Here is a 20359-nt window from a genome sequence, read left to right as displayed (position 1 = left end):
GTCACCACACAAAAACCCTCTGCCAGGCCACGTTCGCACTGCTCTTGAGCCAATCTTTGCAAGGCTGGGCGACGAGGCCCTCTTGGAGCGCTGCAAAGATGGCATGACACAGAACGCCATTGAGTGCCTACACTCTGTCATTTGGAGCCAAAGCTCCAAGAACACGCATGACTCTTTGCTGGCTGTTGAAAGAGCTGTTGCAGAAGCAGTTTCTCGCTTCAACCAAGGAATGGCAGCAACCAGCAGAGCTGTTGCAGCACAGCTTGGTTACAGTCCTGGGAGCTGCCTCATTCGTAGGAGCCTTGAGAAAGATAAGCAGAGGCTGTGCAGGTCTGATAAAAGTCACACCAACGCTGAAAAGGTGAAGAAGAGGATGGCCAAGAAACACAAGCCTGACAGAACCCAGGACTACTGCCCAGGACTTTTGTGAATGTGTGGCAGATTCATAGAAAATAGCAGGTGACTTTTTGAGCTTTTTTTTTGTCAAAGGCCAACGCAATACAGAAGTTTTCACAATCTTTACATGAACAGATTTCTGTGAGTTTGGTGTTATTGTGTTCAGTAATGACTGGGCTGCATGCTAAAGCATTAAATTTTTCCATGTGATAGGTAAACAAAAGTGGCAGAGTAAGCAAAACTTTGAATGCAATTTTCTCAGCTTTGCTTTTTCGATCAAATGCCTTTGCCTTACGGAACTTTTCATAATGTTTGCATCAACTGATTTTATTGAATTAGGTATCATTTTTTTCAGTGAAACCTCAGCTGCATCCTAAAGCTTTCCATTTTTCATTAAACCAAATAGACTAGCAATTAGGTCAGGTGTAAGCTAATTACTCCTGCATTGTTTTTTTCTTCCTACTTTGATATTCATTCATGACCTATATGATGACTTTTAAAAAATTTCTTTAGCTTTAGGATGTGCAGTAGGTCCTTGGAAATGACAGCTATTCTTTAAAACTAGTTTTTTTAATTAAGAAATTACCATAATGGCCCGTAACAAAAGACCTATGTGGGATAAGTTATTTTGCGATATCTTCATTTCTAAATGGGATATATCAAATCTGAATATATATTTGGAATCAGCATTGAAAGATATATCTGCATGCGAATTTTCAGGAAGATACGTTAAGAAATAAAAAAAAAGTTTTCAAGACCCTCATCCCCCCTTAATAGATATTCCCTGAATTTTCCAGGTTTTCCCTGATAATTCCAATAAAAATTCCCTGAATTTTAAAAAAGAAGGTTTGAGAGTCGAACAGAGGCACAATTCACATAGACGATTCCACTCACAAAACAGTTTATTGCAGCGCCAAAGCGAGATTATGAGCGCATTTTTTCACTTTAAAGCATCAATTTCTTCCTGGAGAAGAGATGCCCCATTGTGTGCTTCAGTGATGAGCCTTTGCTTCTTTTGTTGGAGTTCCTTGATGCGGGTGGCCGCCCTTTTCCTGTTTTGTTCAGCCTCAGATGCATCCAGCCTGTCTTGCTTCTTTTTCTTGAGCTCCTCCTTCCACCGAATACTTGCGCCACACACCATTTCCACCATACTGTCTGTAATGTCAACATTGGCTACACCACCTGCTGCTGAAACTCCATCATACACTATTCTCTGCGCAATGAGAGATTCTTCGTTCAGGTTCTCTATGAGGCATTCTTTATTTACAGAAAAACCTCTTTCGACAGCACCATTGCCATGGGACATGGTGAGGATGATCTTGACAAAGATAAGCAACTCCTTATGGTTCCGTGAGCACAGCTTAAACCACAAGGTGTCTAGTCTCTGTGCCGTCCTATCAAAGTTCTTCAGAAGTAGCTGTGCAGAGCTCAGCGAACAGACTTGCACATAGGATCGGTGCGCCCGTTCTGCTTCTAAGCCGGTCAGCCACCGGTGCTCTGTGAGTATTTCCAGCGCAATCGCTAGTCGTTTTTTGCCAACCTCCACTGACAAGGCGCAGACTGGATCCAGGCAACTCACTCCTGTTGTTAGCCTGTATTTTAGAGGCGATCTCTCCATAATCTTCTGCGAGCACACCTTCAAGAAAGAAATGCATTCCTTCTTGAATGTAAGCAGTGCAAGTTGAGATGGTTTTGCAGCTTTTCGAAGTTCGCTCTTGGCAGCAAAACCAACATCAAAACAGTTGACAAAAACGATGTTCTCGGGCTTCTCCAAATCTATTTTAAGTAACTTGAACGGCGTGTCAGCGGCGCGCAAAATTTCTTGCTTAATGATCCTTCCCAACAGTGATCGTAGGACAACCTCCAATGCTGCGGCAAGGAAGGGGACCATTGGTTCGTCCGTTTGAAATTCGGTCAGGAATGGCTTCAATTCCTCAGCAACTGATAGCATGAAAGCCAGTTTTGCAGGCAGCATCGTGTCAGCTACTAGCGTCTCAACTGTGGTGTAGCTGGTGCACTTTGGCTTGTTCTTGTCTTTAGCTGAACACTCCACGTATTTTATTAAGTGTGGCAGTACTTGAAGAGCTCTTGAAATCACCACACTGTTTTCAAGCCATCGAACCGCACAGAATTTGAGTGGAAACGATGTGCTTGCTGTGATGCGAATGTAATCAGCGCGGCGCGCTGGAACACACTTGAAAAGGTTATAAATACTCCGCAGAAATACTACCAAGTTCCAGCCAGTTGCTGCATGGCCTGTTTTGAAGGCACCATGAACCACATGTAGGCCACAGCTTCCAATTTCCAGGATTTGTTGACTGTCGTGACAAGTGAGTTCTTCCTTAAGGGATCTAAGAAACTTGAAGTTTATATTTAGACCATCCATTGACACTTGCAATATCTTGTGCTTTATGTCCTCTGTGGCTTTCTTGAAAGCAAGTGTCAGGTCTTCAGAACAGGTGTGGCCGAGAAAACATGAAGTCAGGTATCGAGTTTTTACACTAGCGTCAGCCGAATCACAGTATCTGACCAGCACATCCATTTGTTCTTTCTGCGCTACTTTGTTTAGTGATTCATCGAATGCTACAGCTATGTACGGTACTTCAGCAAGAGCTGATAGCAGCTTTTTTCGGAAGAATGGCGCGATGCCATGACAGATAGTATATCCGACTTTGTCTTTTCCTAATTGCATTTTCTTGGCAATTTCACAAGTTTGGAACATCAACGGGAAGAGCGCCGCCGATGATGCCACGGAACGGAGGGATGCATGAGTCATTACAGCATTCATGCACCATACGATCTCAGCTTTCGCAACATCTTTCTTCAACAGAAAACCACGTACCGTGATCTGTGCAGGCGCTGATGTAGCAGGAGGCATCGATGAGGGGTCTGCACTCTTCGCCCGTTCGTCGACGGTCATCGCGGTTGACAGGGCTGCACTGCTTGGCTTGAAGAACGAGAATGCACGTGTCTGGGAGCCACTTTCCAGCGCCTTCATGGCGTTCTTATGCTTTACACTTGCAGCGTGGCTAGACACCGCGGTTTTTCCCATGTTGCTCAAGCGAAACGTCTTGCAGCACACTGCGCATTGTGCGCTATATACATCGTTGGGCGCAGGCTTAATACAGCTCGCGAAGTCGGATACGTTGGCGTTGGTCCAGTCAGCATTGAACGAGCACTTCGTCGACTGTGACATCGCCGATTTCAAGTGTCTTCAAAAGCAGCCTCACCGCAAAAGAAAACTATCAAAATGCCGCCACCATGAACAAAGCACACCATACACAAGTGCACCCACGAGCACGTCACATATTACCACAAAATGGAGAGATGGCGATACTCATCCGATAATGATGATGACAGTTGCCTCTTAGATCGCTTGCTGCTGGTTGGTTACTGGCGCCACTTAGTGGCAATTAAACTGCGGAGAGCTACGATGCATGGAGTCGGGGATCTACGACTCAATCTCGGAGGCCGTGTGTAACAGCGCCGTTGTTGCACACCACCTCAGAGATCTGCGCGGTATTCGTGCCGGTTTGGGACGCTGTGTGCAGCAACGGCGCTTCTGCACGCGGCCTCCGAGATTGAGCCGTAGATCGTATTCATCGCTTTGTCGATCTCACCGGCCACATTCCCTGATTTGACCACGTTTTTTTGTAATTTCCCTGACGATTCCCTGAGTTTTCCAGACATATCGAGAATCCCTGATAATTCCCGGTTTTCCCGGTTTTGCCGGTTGTTAGACACCCTGCATTTGAAGCATCTTGGTCAGTTGCACAGTCCACAGCCGATTTTTAGAACTCCCTGGGGGTCGCGAAAATGTTCGAAAAATCGGCCAGTTGGAAAAAAAAATCGTGTCATTTACTGCTTTTAGGGGCTCAAACTGCCACAGGCACGTTCGAAAACGCTCTGAAGGCATGTCGGTACACATATTAGGCATATTGGCGCACGTACTGTGACAGGAAATACCGGGTGCATGTGTGTATAATTAAGGAATACATACTGTTTTCAGTGGCAATAGCCCCTTCCCACGCTTGTTATGCTTCACTGCAATACTTTTGCGTAAGCTTCACCATGTAACATTTCAGCACAAAGGCGAAGCTAACTTTCGGGAACCGGCATTATGCAACGCGTCGTGTTTTCTAAGTTTCTAAGCCAATAGCGAGGAACCCAAAGGCGGAGTCTGTGCCATTGCTGACAGCAGCTAATTCTTTCAATAAATAACTCGGCACCCAACGGCAAGAAGCTTCATAGCGAACGTCGAAGCAGCTAGGCCTAGCGTTGCCGCAGTGGTGGCAACGGCTGCCAGCGGATCCGTGTGCGAGAGTGCCAGTCGAGGTGGCGAAGTAATCAAAATGGCGGCGGTGGTGCCTTTGATTATTGCCGTTTCGGACCTGCGGTCAGGGCGAAACGTCCGGAAAATCGGAGGGCGAAGAGTTCTTGCGTCCGAAATTTCACACGTTCTGATACGTTGAATCTATGGGGTACGTGGCGGTGCCGCGAAGCCGTCCAAATTATCGGGAATCCGGAAAGTCGGTCGTTGAGTGCACACTGGCAACTCCTCCAGCCGACGACAGGGCGTCAAAGACGATTCATTACGATTCCGGTCTGTTGCTCGAGCCAGCATTACCGCGACTTTCGACCTTTTCAATAAAATTGCCGCTAATTTTCCCTGATAGAGGCCTAAATCCCCTGAGTTTTCCCTGACTTTTTCCAGACTACTCAAAATCCCTGAGAATTCCCGGTTTTCCCGGTTTTCCCGGTTTTCCTGGTTGGTAGACACCTTGGACAGGGTGACCTGGCCCTGTCAAGCCGATTTCACAGCTTTTAGCCCATCCGACCTACCAGCGCATTCTCTCGTAAATAAATCTGAATTGAATTGAAATGAATTGAACTGAAAACAGGCTAGGTATCGGAACATTACCGACAAGAAAATGCTTCGCTTTTGCAAAAGAGTACATTTGCAATCAGCCCAGCGACTTCTCTCTCACTTTTTGATCAAATACAGAATTCAATGAAGCCCCAGTACTCTTAAAATGTCATACTACATTTACTCGATTCTAACGCACCCTTGATCGTAACGCGCACCCGTTTTCTGTGACCAAAAAAAAAAAAAAAATAGCTGCCCTCGATTGTAACATGCACCAGTTTGCCATGACCTGAAAAAAGAAAAGTCCTTTACGGTATTGTGCACCTCCTCCTTCCGTAGAGAAATACAACTTTCTCTCATTTGAAAAAGCAAAGATTTACTCCCAATGCACTAAAGTTTCGATAAATAAATAAGTCGCAGTTTTACCCAAAAAGCTAACCATCGATTGCAATAGCAAATTAGTAGATAGCTGTACGAAAAGTAAGGATAGTGGTTTTATCAGCCGAATAAATTTCTACACATTTGCTTACTAAGTTAATAACATGGTGTTATGCACGCAAAAGCAAATGCGAACACGTCTCACGCAATGACTTTATCAAAACGCTGGAGTGAGGAAGTGCGATAGCAGGAGTAAGCACTACTGAATTTACCTTTATGCGGCCTCTCGCTTCAATACGAACGCCTGTCCTGTTTGTACCAATTCCGCATGCAAGTTTCGGGAACTCTGCATGCCCGCGATGCGGCTCGATTTCCATCTGTCTCCACCTAGGTGATCACTTTCCTTTTGATTGTGGCATCGTGATGAACTCGGCATGTATTTGTAGTCGACACTTTCGTGATGATAGAGCAAATTCAGAAAACGTGAAGATGGGCAGTGCCCTAACCTAAGCACAACAGCACATCGAGGAAGCTACGACAGCCACCCGAAGCATGTACGAGGCGGCCATTTTTAAATGCCGATGGCGATATGGTAACTCAGATTTAGGGTCGTACTCGATTCCAATGCACATCCAATTTTTGGACACATTTTATCAGAAACAAAGCATGCATTAGATCCGAGTAAATACGGTAGTTCACCCAAAAGGTGAAGAATTGATTGTGATAGCAAGTTTTTAGACAGCTTCATGAAGTAATGTGAGCATGTTTATTGGCCATATAAACAGCCGTAAATGTTCGCTTACTTGCCGAAAGTTTAATATTAAAATTCTAGGATTTTACGTGCCAAAACCACGATCTGATTATGGTGCCTGCCATAGCAGAAGACGCTGGCTAAATTTTTACCACCCAGGGTTTTTTATTGTGCCCCCAATGCACAGGCGTCTTTGCATTTCACCCTCATCAAAATAGGGCCCCACAACTCATGCTTAGCAGTGCAATGCCAAAGCCACTAAGCAACTGCAGCAGGTCAGTGCAGTGTCTTTGTGCATCCTTGTCATTCTGCCTGCGCTTCAACAAAGTAGAAGATCCCATACCAACAAGCTCATGTGGCTACCTTCAGTGACAAAATACTAAATTGACAAGCACAGTGTCAGGCATGCACAAACATGAACACATCTTATTCGATGACTGCAGATACTAGCTGCGAGAACGCCAACGCGATGGAGCAGCAGCAGCAGTGGTGAGCGAATTTCCCTTGCTGCTACCATGTGTGTTAGAAAACAGCATACACAAAGCCATCAGCTATCTTGGTTTACCCTTCTCACTCTTTGCACCAGCCCCCACTTCCAAGACGGTGCATGGCCGCTCTGAGCCATGTCATGTGCAGCTGTCGCCCGAGTAGAAGGAAAGCACACTCAGTTGCCCTCCTTGCGAGATGATGGCGCACATACTCCCCGACCACTCCCTTTGCACATGCGAGGTCAAGCCACCATCCTTCTCGGGCCAGCCTTCCCTTGCACCTACAGGCCTAGGGCCACAATTGCATCGTACTTGGACTTTATACAGAACCTCACGGCGACATAACGGTGCAAATGCACCTGGAGTGTCCACATAATTCTAATTGCAATAAAACAGCAGAGCCGTTTCGCACCGCAAGCACTAGCGTACCCACTGTATCCAGCAGCACTCCTGCAGCCCATGCCTTGGTGGCACCACCCTGTGGCATTGCTACCAGAGGCCTCAGCACCACTGCTCCCTAATCCCTCTACCCCTATCTAGCTCACTACAGACCATTTTATCACCGAGAAGTAAGTGCAGATTGCCGTTTCTCCCAGCAGAAGCTTGGAACTGTAGCAATGTCATTGCGAATAATTGCGATTCTAACATGTTCCGTCTGTGATTGCTACTATGTCAGATGATTCAAGGTCAACAGGCTAACCCTGTGCAGTATTCAGCGGCAAAAATAAATTTCGGAAGCAAATGTGAAGTGTACCTTCAGTCACCGCAACTCCTTCAACTCTACTGCTGCGGTTGCAGACAAGTGTTGCCTTTGGATTGCCTCCATCCACAGAAAGGACTTGACGCCATCAGCTTCATCGTGTGTACGTTCGGAAGACTTTGTTTCCAGTGAATGCACCGCAATGTACACGGCACCCATGATAAAACTGGGATATGAACGAAATGTGCATATTCGAGTCGGTGACCTAGCGCCAATTCACAAAGCCAACTATTTCTTCATGCACTCACATTGAAGTTATTCTGTTAAGATGTATTCCAAGATTATCACGTTCGGTGATCAACTTTCTGGTTGAAGTTGAGTGGGGACATATTATTACATGCTGAAAATGAAAATGAAGGTCTCCTCGATTTGGCTGCACTTTTTGCACTAGTTCAGAAAAGTGTCGTGCCAGTGCAGCGCCAGTTCTTGAAGTGTCAGTGTAGCGCGACTCTAGCGCTTTCGGTGCAGTGGTCAAATCGAGGACAAAAGTGCAGAAACGTGCAGGTCTTTGTCTGCTGCGACTGGGCGGCTGTGGCTTTTCTTTTGTTGGTGTGTCATTGTTCAGAAAGCATGACCAAACGTGGTTTCCACACCTTTCTGAATCATATACGGCACAACGTTTCGAATGACTGACCGATGTGGTTTCGCACAAACTTAACGTCGAGGTAGCGGTAAGCTCGTCAAAATTAATACAAACGATTGTGACCTGAGGGAAATCCCGGCCTTCAGTGCACTAAGCAGCAGTTGAACCCAGAAAGCGCCCTTAACAAGATGCTGCGTGCACATCCTGAAGAAAACTGGCGTCCGTGCTGCATTACTAATAGCAGGCGCCGTCGATGCCGTCTACCAACACCCGCATGGCCACGGAGCTGCATATGTCGTCTGCTACCAAAAGCCTTGCACACGAGGAAAGAACTTGCGGAGAGTCTAGTGCCGAAGTGTACATAAACTCGTGCAGCACGACGTCAAATCGAGTGCCGAAGTGTAGGTGGCGCTAGCTGCACTGGCAAATTGAGTGCTAGAGTGCTGCACCCCCTGAACTAGTGCAGAAAGTGCAGCCAAATCGAGGAGACCTTGAAGGTGTGCTCTTTTTCGTTCTGTAACTGAAGCCACGCATACCGAGTGCCGACCTCCGCTAGTTGACATGGCCTTTCCCATACTTCTGAATTTCACTGGCAAGAGGTCGAGTGAACGCCACACATTGTCCACTGTATTATTTCAGAAAATAAAGCTGCTCTTGCAAAGAGTAGTTGTTCATTTTTTCAGCCCTCATGGGTTAGCGAAGTGTCCTTGCAGAGGCACCACTCGAGACCTTAGAGTGTGCATATTCTTTCAACGTGTCGTGTGTATGGCATATTCGTAGCCACTGTCAGCAGGCCACTTAAGTACTCCATGTTAATGGCCCTTCCAGTCGAGCTATTTTAGAGTTACTTATTTTGTAAAGCTTGTGTATGAAAAAAATGTGCATGGAAAATGGGCAAATAAACTGTATTGGATTGTATTGTGTTGCACATGTCCCAGGTACACAATGCTTACAAAATTGTACCGCGAAAATTTTAGAAGCTCAAAAGCCAACAAAATGTGTTTCCTCGGAGCTTCGCTAGTTGCCTGGATTGGGATGCATGCTGGTGCGGCCCACCGCATGCCATACGGAGGCACCTCCGATTGTTGTTCCCCGAGTGACGGAGTTCAAGGCTAGACATACAATACGAACATGCTGCACATGTTACATATTGACAGCTTATACGTATCAGCTTAAACCTTGCGGGTTTCCGCAGAACTACTATGTCAAACACTTGCCTTTCCTTCGTGTTGTCGACAATTCGAGTTCTCCCTGCCGTCTGCTAGCCGCCTGGTTAGCTCAGATGGTAGAGTGGCTACCCCGGAAAGGCGGTGGTCCCTGGTTTGAGTCCCGGACCAGGACGAATTTTTCTTCAACTATAAGGCTTTTTCTTTCGGGGAACCCGTATGGGTTTCCTTTGTAGCAATCGCTACGAACGAGTGGATGTCTGATTTTTCTTTTATTCATTACTTCTCTCCACCTTGCGGGTTTCCGCAGAACTACTACGTCAAAGACAGACACTGCTGCACTGAGGTCACCATTGAAGTCGGGTGTGTGCTTGCTGAACAGTGAAGCTCCAATTGTACATCGAATGCCAATTTTAGGATCGAAATTACGAAACTTTGGGCCCATAGAAATGTAGAGGCACCGGCCGGTGACTTTCGGACAGGATCGAATTAAAGGGGGACACGGCTCTTGCGGCGATAAAATAGTGAAAAAAAATTGATTTTTTGAAAATGACATTTTCGATATCTACAGCTAATATTCTTTTAATTCACCAAGTTTCGATCTCACAGAAGAGTATTTTGTCCGCAATATCAATTCATAACATCGCTGTGAGCTGAATTCCGCGCAAAAACAGCCCTATTTTATCATGGCGCGTAGCTCTTTTTCTATGCGCGCGGTCGCAGCCATCTTGGTGTCGTTTGAAAGAGGAGCCTTCCTTCTTTAATTTCCCGCCAAAAGTGACTCCGTCGGTACGCCAGTGACGTTGAAATCCGCGGAGGAAAGAAAGTCCGAATGCGCCATCCAATTCGTTGACTAGCACACGTGACCAAGAACGCTTGCTGTGGTTGGCTGCACGAGGTTCCCGTCGTCTGCTCCACTCCGCAGGCAATGCGACGGCACGTCTTGTTCTCAGTCATAGGTTTGTGACAAGTGCCCAACTATGTCCGATCCACCGGAGAAGTTTCCCAGGAGGCACAAGTTCGGCAAAAAGAAGAAGCGATCAGCTTATAACTGTCAGAAGCGCTCCAGTCCTTCAGAAAGCATCAAGAATAGCTCGCCGCCAACTGCAAATGATGCCGAAGCCGCGGACGATGCCGAAGTAGTCCTAGCCACCTCACAAATGAGTGAAATCGTTACGGACAGCAGCCACGTTCGGCGTGACACTGTAATGTTGCAGCGTACGGATTTGTTGCAGGGGGAGATGAATGCTCAAAAAACTTCAAGTTCTTGCACCAACGCCAGCAACAAAGCGGATGTTGGATTTGCTCACCCGCGCCGACGGTGTTGCAGCCACACCAGTCAACGCCGAGGCAGGCTTCGCTATCCTCAGCTGAACTCCCTGAACGCACTGATGTCGTCTGTCAAGTGCAAGGTGTGCAGCGGCAGCGTCGCAGCAGGCAAAACCGAACGGTAATCTGGCCTCGCCATAAAGATCGTTATCATGTGCGCGTGCTGCGGCGATATCACGTCGGCGCGAACTCGGCCCGCATAAACGGCAACCTTGCCGCGCGCGCGACGCCAGCCACTGGGAATTGGTGAACGGCACTATACGATGTTCTTGCTACATTTGGGTGGCCGTGGTCAGAGCGACTACATTCCTGGTGGCTTTTAGCCACTTTCACTTCAAAATATTGCAAAAATTATTTCTGCACTTTTGATTAAGAGCGAATGTATTTCTTTTTTCTCGTTTTCTCAAAACACAGACTTTTGACTTGTTGCTGATTTGCCGTGGCGATATCTCTGCCTTCAAGGCAGGTTGAGCCATAATTTTGTTGTGGCTTGTAGCTGAGTGCACAAAGTACACAATGGTAGGGTCAGATTTTCGAATTTATGCTTTAAAATTTTTCAATTCTGCTTTAGATTAAACAGTAGGGTAGCCACAATTGGAACAGTAAAGATTGAATTGCTATAAGGTTACTAATATTTGATGTATCAAAAAGTATTCCTACTTATGTTCCTTATGTATTTTAGTGCCTAGGCATGTGCCAATATGAATTTTTGTAGCATGTTTTTTTTAATTGTTTATGCAAATGATGAACAATGAATTTCATTTATCTTCAGAACTAAATTGCCTATTAAAAAAATAATTACATATTTGAAATCTGCACAAAAATCTTAAAAAATGGAAAGTTTCATGAATATTGATGGAAAAAATCATGAACATTATTTCAATAGCAGTGTCCCCCCTTAACCGAAAACTTGAATTGATGGCAGTCTTACCCTGCACAGTGTGGGTGTGTGTGCAGTGATGCAATACTCACCTGTGGAGGGAGTTACGCAGGCGTTGTCGGTCGTGTGCATGTGGCCCCGCCAGGTGCCGCTTGAGTGGCACCCCAACGGGGCCTGATGCTGGTCGGGGCGCCCCCTGGTGTAAGAACGCATAGTGGTACTCGCGTAACAGCTGATGCAGGGAGTGCTCCAGCACGTGCTTGTGGTCCAGGCGCGAGGGTGGCAGGGCAGGCTGACGGTCCTGCATCCACGTATTTATTGCCTATGCAGTCCACATAGGGCCCCCACACAGAGCCATTATTCTATTCCGTGGCACAGACGAGCTGGGTTTGTCTACGCATTTCTGGTAAAAATGAAATGAACGCGGACCATTGACAGCACTTTTCATTCTCCAGAGATGCCATAGGCTAGCTGATTTCATCATCTCAGTGTGTTTATTTGGTCTGCTGCAGCCCACAATCTGTGGGGCAGTACAAGCACAAGCAAGTTTTATTCTGACAGAGGAAGTAAAACAAGCTCGCAACTGGGGTCTTTTGAGTTTTTAACTCTTTGATGGTTGATTTTTTTCGCCATATGCGACTGCCTAGGGTCGATTTTTTTTATTGCAGATTTCAATTCTTCGCAAGGACTTATTTCGAAAATATTTACCGCAATTTTTCTAGGTTGACCGGAAAGTGAGAAAAAAATATTTTGTGTTGGTATATATGTACTCTTCATTCATGAATAACAACAATAAAAAAGGAAATAAACTTATAAGAATTAAGAATTTGGTGCATTTATACACATAGCTCAAGGCCTTGAAAATGTGCACACGAGAATATTTTGCAAGACTCAAATGTTCCTGCTTTTACACTAACATCTAATATGTACATCCATAGCGTAATCGAACTGCATAGGTGCGCGCACTCAAGGAAACTGTGTGGTTATGTGCCCGTCAAAAAAGCACAACGTGTGACAAACTTCCGCTAATCTTCATCTTACCGCCAACCAGAGGCAATTAGTTTTCGCGAGTGACAAAACAAAAAAAAGCAACGGAAACGCATGCACGGCAATTTGATCAGAATGCGGGATAATAGCGCGGCACAGAAAGAGTTAAAAGCATAAATGGAGCATTACAAGCAAGGCAACAGCTTCAGAAAAAGATGAACACTCGAAACGACCAAAGGTAGGCGAATGTGGGAAGTCACAGACAGGAGCCATCAACATTTCAACAAGCCAACTCGTCAAGTGACTTCCTTGATTGTGTTTACTGTACGTGAAGTAGAACAAGCAAACAGTTTCTTCACATTCCTCAGGGCATTACCACAGTCAAGTTTACAAAGGCAGCCTCATAAACTAGTTCACCTTGGAAACTAAATTGGAAATGCGTGTCATCTGTGGATGGAAGACCAAGAAAGCAGACATTTTTTCTAGCTGGAATTATCCCAACAGGTACACTCGCTGCTGCCATTATACCGAACAACACTGTTACAAACAGTATTCAAATTTAATGCCGAGACAGCACGCAGAGTCCACAAAAAGTGCCACAACTCCATTTGCAAATAATTACGGCTTAGCCCAAAAGAAAGCCGGGCTCCCGAGAGAGAGGCAGCATATGTTCAACTACTGTGCAATTGCTCTGAAGTGAAGAATAGAAAAAAAAAACACAGGGGCTAAAATTTATTACTACACGAAGCCAACAGGCAGTCAAGTAATGTGTATTGACAAATTAACACTTCTTTTTAACTTACAAATATAAAACAGAAAAAGAGAATGAATTTTCAGGAAACCTATAAAGTTTAGAAGTCCCCTTATGAACTATGACGGAGGTTAATGGCGAAGACCATATCACGCACAAATTATGGTTTACAGAGGCTATCGTCACAAATACCAGAACTCCTTAATAAGTACCCTGGCATATTAAACTGAATAAATTCTAAAATCACTCCAACCAGCGCCTCCTCTATACTTTCAGTGCCCGGCGAAAGAGCGCAGGACAATAGCCCGCCGCCGTCGCCGATAGCACAACGCATTGCCGCCAGGTGCCTCCACCTAAACAGGGTTCCCCTACGCTGGTTTACCAGGGCAGCGGAGGGGCAGAGGTGGTGCGCGTGGTGGCAAGTGGCAACGCAGCGGATAAAAACACAGCAAGACGTGTTCTCCCGCTTTGTTTTCCGCAGGTCTGGATATGTGACAATTTCAACATATCTTGCCCCACGAGGAGCACTGAGCAAAGATATCAAAGAAAAACAACCGAAAGACATCCGAAGCAGATACAGATACTACAGAATGTGAATGTATGTGAAATTCACTTGTCTTTTTCTGGCGCCAGTTGAATCCATTGAGAATTCAGCTTTACTGCATTTCTAGCACCTTAGGATAATGCAACGCGCACAGCAGCAGAACAGACTAAGAATACTCAATTCAATAAGCGATGTTGGGTTGGAAGAATGCACACACCATGCTTTGAATCACCTCAACAGACTCTATTCAGTGAAGTGTCAAGTTTACAGAATCCGAACGCCATGCAAGGACCTTCTAGAATCAAGTCAATATCAAAAAGTCCACCATGCAACATATAGTGTGTTAAGAAAGAGCCTTTCCGACTTCGTCAGTGGCATACCTGAAAAACAATGAAAAGTGCAACACTTATTCAAATCTGCAGAATAAATCCAATCAGAAGTGCTTCAAGTTTAATGAAATACATACAAGGGATGTTTATTTTCAAATTGCTTTCGCTTTTTAACTTTATGTGCACAATTGTGCAAAGTGCACCTGAAGGTGTTACACTGCTTATCGCAGTTTTAGACTCTTTCTTGAAAGTGGCTTTTGAGCATAGTACTTGTAAGCATCGTGCTTGTCTGTGATGCTAAATGCATAGTTTGCAAGGAGAGGCCTCACAAAACGCACTGCAATAAGTTCCATCAGCTTCTGTCGGTGCATCATGTCATTCTCTTTACATTGCAGCAACTTTGAGGCACACAGAGCTGGAACAGCGTGTGCCACCAAGCTAGTCATGGGTCTCGGAAGAGCTGGATTTTCCTTCAGGGCTTGCTCAGAGAAAACACGCAAGATGTCCAGGACAAAAAGCAGCTGGTCAGAGGGATATAAAAGTCCCCCACGACCCTGGCTGCGAGTGAACGTCTGCAATGGCTGATTTGTTAGTGGCTTGGATGCGATTGCCACACAGTTCTCGCAGTTTATCTGCTCACTGATGACCCGGACAATATAGCCACCAACATATACGGTCGCAGATATCTGCAGGGAAGGCATGTATACAGGCAAAACAGTAGCGTTGAGTCTTTGAAGAACATTCAGAGCAGCTCTTCCCAGTTGCGAATGAGGTTTAACAGATGTTTCTGGCTTCTCAGGTGATACAGTTATTGACATGACTGCCGGCTCACTGTGTGCCACATTCGAAAGTGGATTGGATGCAGCTATTCCAATTTTCAGCACTTTCTGAAGCCCTGAAAGGGCAGCACGAACATCTAGTGCATCATTGCACCCAGCTGACCTTCTCAGTGTTCCAAATAGAGGCTCTATCGGGTCACTGTTGCATTTCAGGTCAATACAAATGCAAATTTTTCAGCCCTCAACAGGTGTTTTATGCAAGCCACAGTGCTGTACGTAGTGGTCAAGAATGCCTCGTATGTCTCCTTTGTCAGAAACTCACGAGGATGAGTGCACCTTGTTTTCAGTTCATGCAGATACATTGGCATTGTGACCTCTAGCCACTCAAGCCAGGCATCTTCTGTGCTGTCGTACTGCTTAACATCTGGGAACCTCTGGCGCAGATGTTGAACTGTATTACTAGTGTCGTAGAGAACAAACCAGCGATAGAAGTTCTCCATAAAAGTGATGGTCGGGCCTGCACTTGCCAATGAAATATGACAAGTGTGACGAGCTTGTTCCTGAAGATGTTGCAAAACAGCCGTTGCCGCAGGAGATATGAGTTGAAGAGCCCTCACCACGTTCATTTTTTTTATGTTATTTGGAAAAACATGCTTCCGGCTGAGGTAACGCACCGGCTTCACAATCAAGTTCTTTTGGAGCTCATACACATCTTTCAGATATGACGCTGAAATTTCTCCTTTGGGTCTGATGTTGTGTGCCAAAAATTGAGACCGCACATTTTTTAGCGCATGGCAGGGGTCAAAGCTCATGAACAGTGGCCTATCCGGGTCACATAGATGGTCAGTTCTGTAGGTAACGATGCCGTTCCTTAGAAGTCTCATGGCTTGTACATTTACCTTGTGGTTGTCAGTGGAAAGTCTGATAATATGAAAACCGCAAGGCTCAACTTTCTTCATTATGAAGACCGTAAGCGCATAAGCTGGGTACCAGTTAAACCCTTTGTAAAGAAGTAACCAACAGGAATCCTGTACGAGGATGAAAGTCCACTGATCACAAAACACAAAAGGGAGTTCGCTAACACAAGGTCACTGCTAGCATTCGGCGAGCTCATGTCTGCCTGCCCCACAAAACAGTCTTGTTGCTTATTGTACTGCAGCTTCTCTTTAATACGAATCTTGTCAATGATGAGAAAACACATTCTTGACTGAGGCACCTTGAGATTTTCAAGCTCTGCTTTGAGGCGAGCTTCAACCAGTTCTGTGAAGCCTGTTTCACTGTTCTGTATTCCAATGTATGCGAACAGTGTCTTTCTGCCAGGAAGTTTGAAAATTCCATGGCCCCACATGTGTTCATACGCTCTTGTAGAAAGGTGTCTCAGCACAACACATTGACGGGTCATTTCTTCAGACCATGTTGGTCGTTTCTTCCTAAAATTTCTCACCTGATCAAGCAAAATTAAAGCAGAAGACTCATTTTCCGTTGCTTTCTGCCGTATGTAAGATAGATCTGTAGCGAGGGAATCCTCCTTAAGCTCCTTTAGCAGCTGCTTGTACTTATCAACTGTCTGTGTCAGTCGCAAAATTTGGCTTCTTAGGTCGATCTTTCCCTCTTCTTTTCCACTTCACCTTTTCTGTTGTCAGTAGACTTATTGGTGCTCTGCAGTCGACCTGGACGCCTCGATTGCTCATATTACTCTTCACATAAGAGTGGTCCGCGGGTTCACTGACAGTGTTGTGTCCATTAGAGCACCTTCCTCAGTAGGTGGTTTGGCCGAAGTTACGGACGGTAGCATGGCAGACGTTGATGCGGTGGCGGCCGAAGCGTTCGTCGACAGCGAACACGTAAACTGGGCTCGTTTTTCTATGCTTGCTGTGCTCCTGTCTCGTGTTGCCTTCGATTGCAAATGATGAGGGAAGTCATCAAAAACGGAAGGTACACTACCTTTCTTCAGTCGACGTCTTTTGCCTTCAATGAAATCTTCCTTCTTGAAGTGCCGGCGGCAAACCTTTGTGTAGCACGGCCTGTCGTTCGGTTTCCAACCATCGCGTCGAACTGCAGCAATCCACTTCTCCCTCAATGCCAAGTCTGATGGAAATTCATGAAACGATAGTCCCGGAGTCTTCTTTTTTTCATCCGACTTGCACAAAGGCACGCAACAGTACGCCATGTCAGACGAAGCGAGACGTGTCGCAAAAGCACATGTTTCAACGCAGCAAAGCACGTCGTCAAATCTCATATGGCCAAATCACGCGAGCCATCGGGTGATAAACAAACCCTGTTTACGTGGCGCCTCCTCGCGGCTGCCAAGCGCGCTACGTGAACGGAGACGCAACGGCGCTGAGAGCGTGAATTGCCGGGCACTGAAAATAGAAGAGGCGTTGCTCCAACACAATTAAAGAAGCAAGTTAAAGCCTTATTTATCGTGGATGCAGGACCGCAGGCTTCCAGTGCATCTTTAACAAATATTGCCACTTCCAGTCTCCTACAGAGTTTTGCAGGTCAGCAAATTCACCTATGTTAGACTGAGAACAACATCTGAGAGACTAACCTTTCTCTCCCTAATTATTCACAAATGAACTCAAAGTCAGTGCACCGAACTTCCTTAAATTTCAGCCAATTGAGCACTCAAAACATTGGCATGGTATGGATATGTCACCACTATTCAGACGAAACGATGCCTTTAAGTACAGCCCCAGGGTAATTCAAGAATGAAACATGCTTCCTGAATCCGTGGTAACACCTTCTTCTGTGAACAAATTTTTTAACGCTGCCTGAATCGCTTATTTATTTCAATAGTGGACTCTGTGAAACTGCAGTTTACTGTTCACTGTGTACTATTATTCAATGTGCGCTATCTTGTCCAACTGTACACATTAAACATTTTTTTCTTTCAATTCTACTGCCTAATATGTGCAACACACATGCACTATTTGTCTATACTGCTGTTTTTTGTGCTTTAGTTAGATTAATTTGTTTTACATGAAAGTGACAAATAGTTTGTCTTATGTTCTGTGTTACCACTCCAGCAATGGCCCTTTTGGAGCTAACAGTACCAACAGCAAGCTAAAAGTGGGCACGGAAACATCCCTAACAGAATGACTGCAAAACTTGGCTTCTGCTCTGTGCAGGTTCTTATAGCACCTGTTGTAGCCATGAGGGACGAGCGAGACGGCCAAAGGAGGGGTCACACAACCACACGTATAACAGTCTCTCGGCTGTGTTCTGCCTGAAAAGAAGCACACGCTGCCAGATCGCTCTCCACGCGCTGTCTTGGCGAACTATCACACCACGCTTTCACTAGATGGCAGCATCTACAACATCTCCACAATAAAGCATGCAAAGTTTGCTGCAGCAGGCGGTTTCATGCACTTCCCATTTCTGGTATGCATGTGGGATACGGGCACTTTCTGCGTTGGTGTTAGCAGGGAGATACTGAACTAGCTGGTCCTATTCCTACATATAGCACCAGTGTCGGTGTCAACCCAGTAAGACCAAGGCTCATCGGCTGGAGTTTCTACTGTCGTTTTGCACTTGAGGTCTGTCAATCAGACACTGTCTCCGTAGAAAAGCGCCGTCAGGTCGCGGGCTCCATGACGTCTTTCGAAGCCTTTCCTTTGACATTTCCGGTGTTGTTGAAATTCAAATTTCTTTATTTCCAAACAAGTTTTGTGGTTGACAGGGCTAAAAGCTGCGGTCTGCAGCTTGACAGAGACCCAGACACCATATTCAAGGCAGGACTTGACCTAGACATGCATGTCGAACCGTTAAACAAAAACATAACAGTTTATCAGAATAAGAATACACTATACGAATAAGAATACACAATACTAGATATACTGGTATAAATGAAAAAAAAAATGCTTTATATACAGAAAAAAAAATATTGAAAAGTCAAATATAATGAAAAAAGGGGGGAATAATATATATATATATATATATATATATATATATATATATATATATATATATATATATATATATATATATATATATATATATATATATATATATATATATATATATATATAATGTATGCATACTCACAAACACATATAATATATCAGGAAAAGATATTACATTCTAAAACACTACAATGTGAAATACAAGCAGAGAGGAGGATTTAGCTTCTGTTAAAAAAAAAAGGAATTATATGCAGCTTCACGACAATAGTGGTAGGTATGATGTTTTTTTAAAAAATAGAGCTCATGAAGTAATGCTAGTGTGGGCTTCACTATATTTTTGTATTTATTGAGGATCTACAGAAGATTATATTTCAAAGACTGCAGTTTGTAAAAAGTGCGGAAACGTGGTATTATCCAAAAGTCAAGACAATGTGTACAAACATTGGTATATTGCTGAAGCTGTGCTATTGTGTTGATAAAGGTTTTAAAAGTGGGTGAAGACACATAGAATGAACGCAAAACACGAAATTCATACATATGTTGTAGTATTTTCATAATGTTGTACAACCTAAAATAATATTCTGTGGAAGCTGAATAATCAATATTTGCGATACTGCGAACAACTTTCTTTTGTAATCAACAAATCCTCGTAATATTCCTTAGTGTAGTGGTCAACCATACGAGACTACAGTAATATGGTAAGCGAACAAAGCAAAATATGTTTAAATTTTTTTTTTTTCCACTGGGAGAATTGCACGGCAATGTAATAGAGCTCCTGTGGTCATTGAAAGTTTTTTGCATAAGTTGTCAACATGCAAATCCCATGCGAGATTTCAGCTAAATGTTACTCCGAGAATTTTATATTCATTGATGATTTCAATCCTGTGCCTGTCGCAGTACGTATCCTGTTCTAAATTAATTATATTATTTTTAAGACGTATGTCGCAGACACGGACAAGAAAGAGCGAATACCACCAAACGTTCGAGAGTGCATTTGCATCGCACGTGTCCTGCGCAACATGCATCCCATATATCACAAGAGTAGAAGACAGGCTAGAGCCAACGCCATCAAACGAAGTTTCAAGCATGACCCGAATGCCCGCTAGACCGACGCGGCCAAGTATCCGCATTGAAACGCGTACGCTCTCAGCGTCGTAGACTCCCAAGGCTCCGAGCTAGCATCGGCAACCATCAAGGCACACAACCCGGAAACGGCTGAAGAAGCGGCAATCGCTCTCGCCACCACTACATGCACAGACTCAGCGGTTATATTCACCGACTCTCAGGCCGCCTGCAGAAACTTCTTGAGGGGCCGCATCTCGGCCGATGCACTCTATATACTAAAAAGACGAAGCACTCCGCTCCCGTACACCTCCGTAACGTGGGTACCCGGACACGAGGGACTAGAGGGGAACGAAGCGGCCCACGCCGCTGCCCGCGAGTACGTCGGCCGGGCTCCCCTCTCC

The 20359-nt window shown here is 45.1% G+C and overlaps 1 protein-coding gene across 5 annotated transcripts in view; it reads right to left on the bottom strand.

Annotated features, from left to right (window-relative positions):
• MED17 (mediator complex subunit 17) overlaps positions 1–20359 on the bottom strand; it is a 251061-nt gene that overhangs the window by 126692 nt on the left and 104010 nt on the right. For all 5 annotated transcript variants that reach the window (XM_065438751.1, XM_065438752.2, XM_065438749.2 and 2 more), the window contains one exon: positions 11691–11899. In XM_065438751.1, coding sequence (XP_065294823.1) covers positions 11691–11899 — 209 coding nt within the window. The remainder of the gene's footprint in view (positions 1–11690; positions 11900–20359) is intronic.

This window comes from Dermacentor albipictus, chromosome 7 (assembly GCF_038994185.2).
Source record: "Dermacentor albipictus isolate Rhodes 1998 colony chromosome 7, USDA_Dalb.pri_finalv2, whole genome shotgun sequence".
NCBI lineage: Eukaryota > Metazoa > Arthropoda > Arachnida > Ixodida > Ixodidae > Dermacentor > Dermacentor albipictus.
The sequence above is the reverse complement of the archived record's forward strand: the minus strand, read 5'-3'. Positions and strand labels throughout refer to the sequence as shown.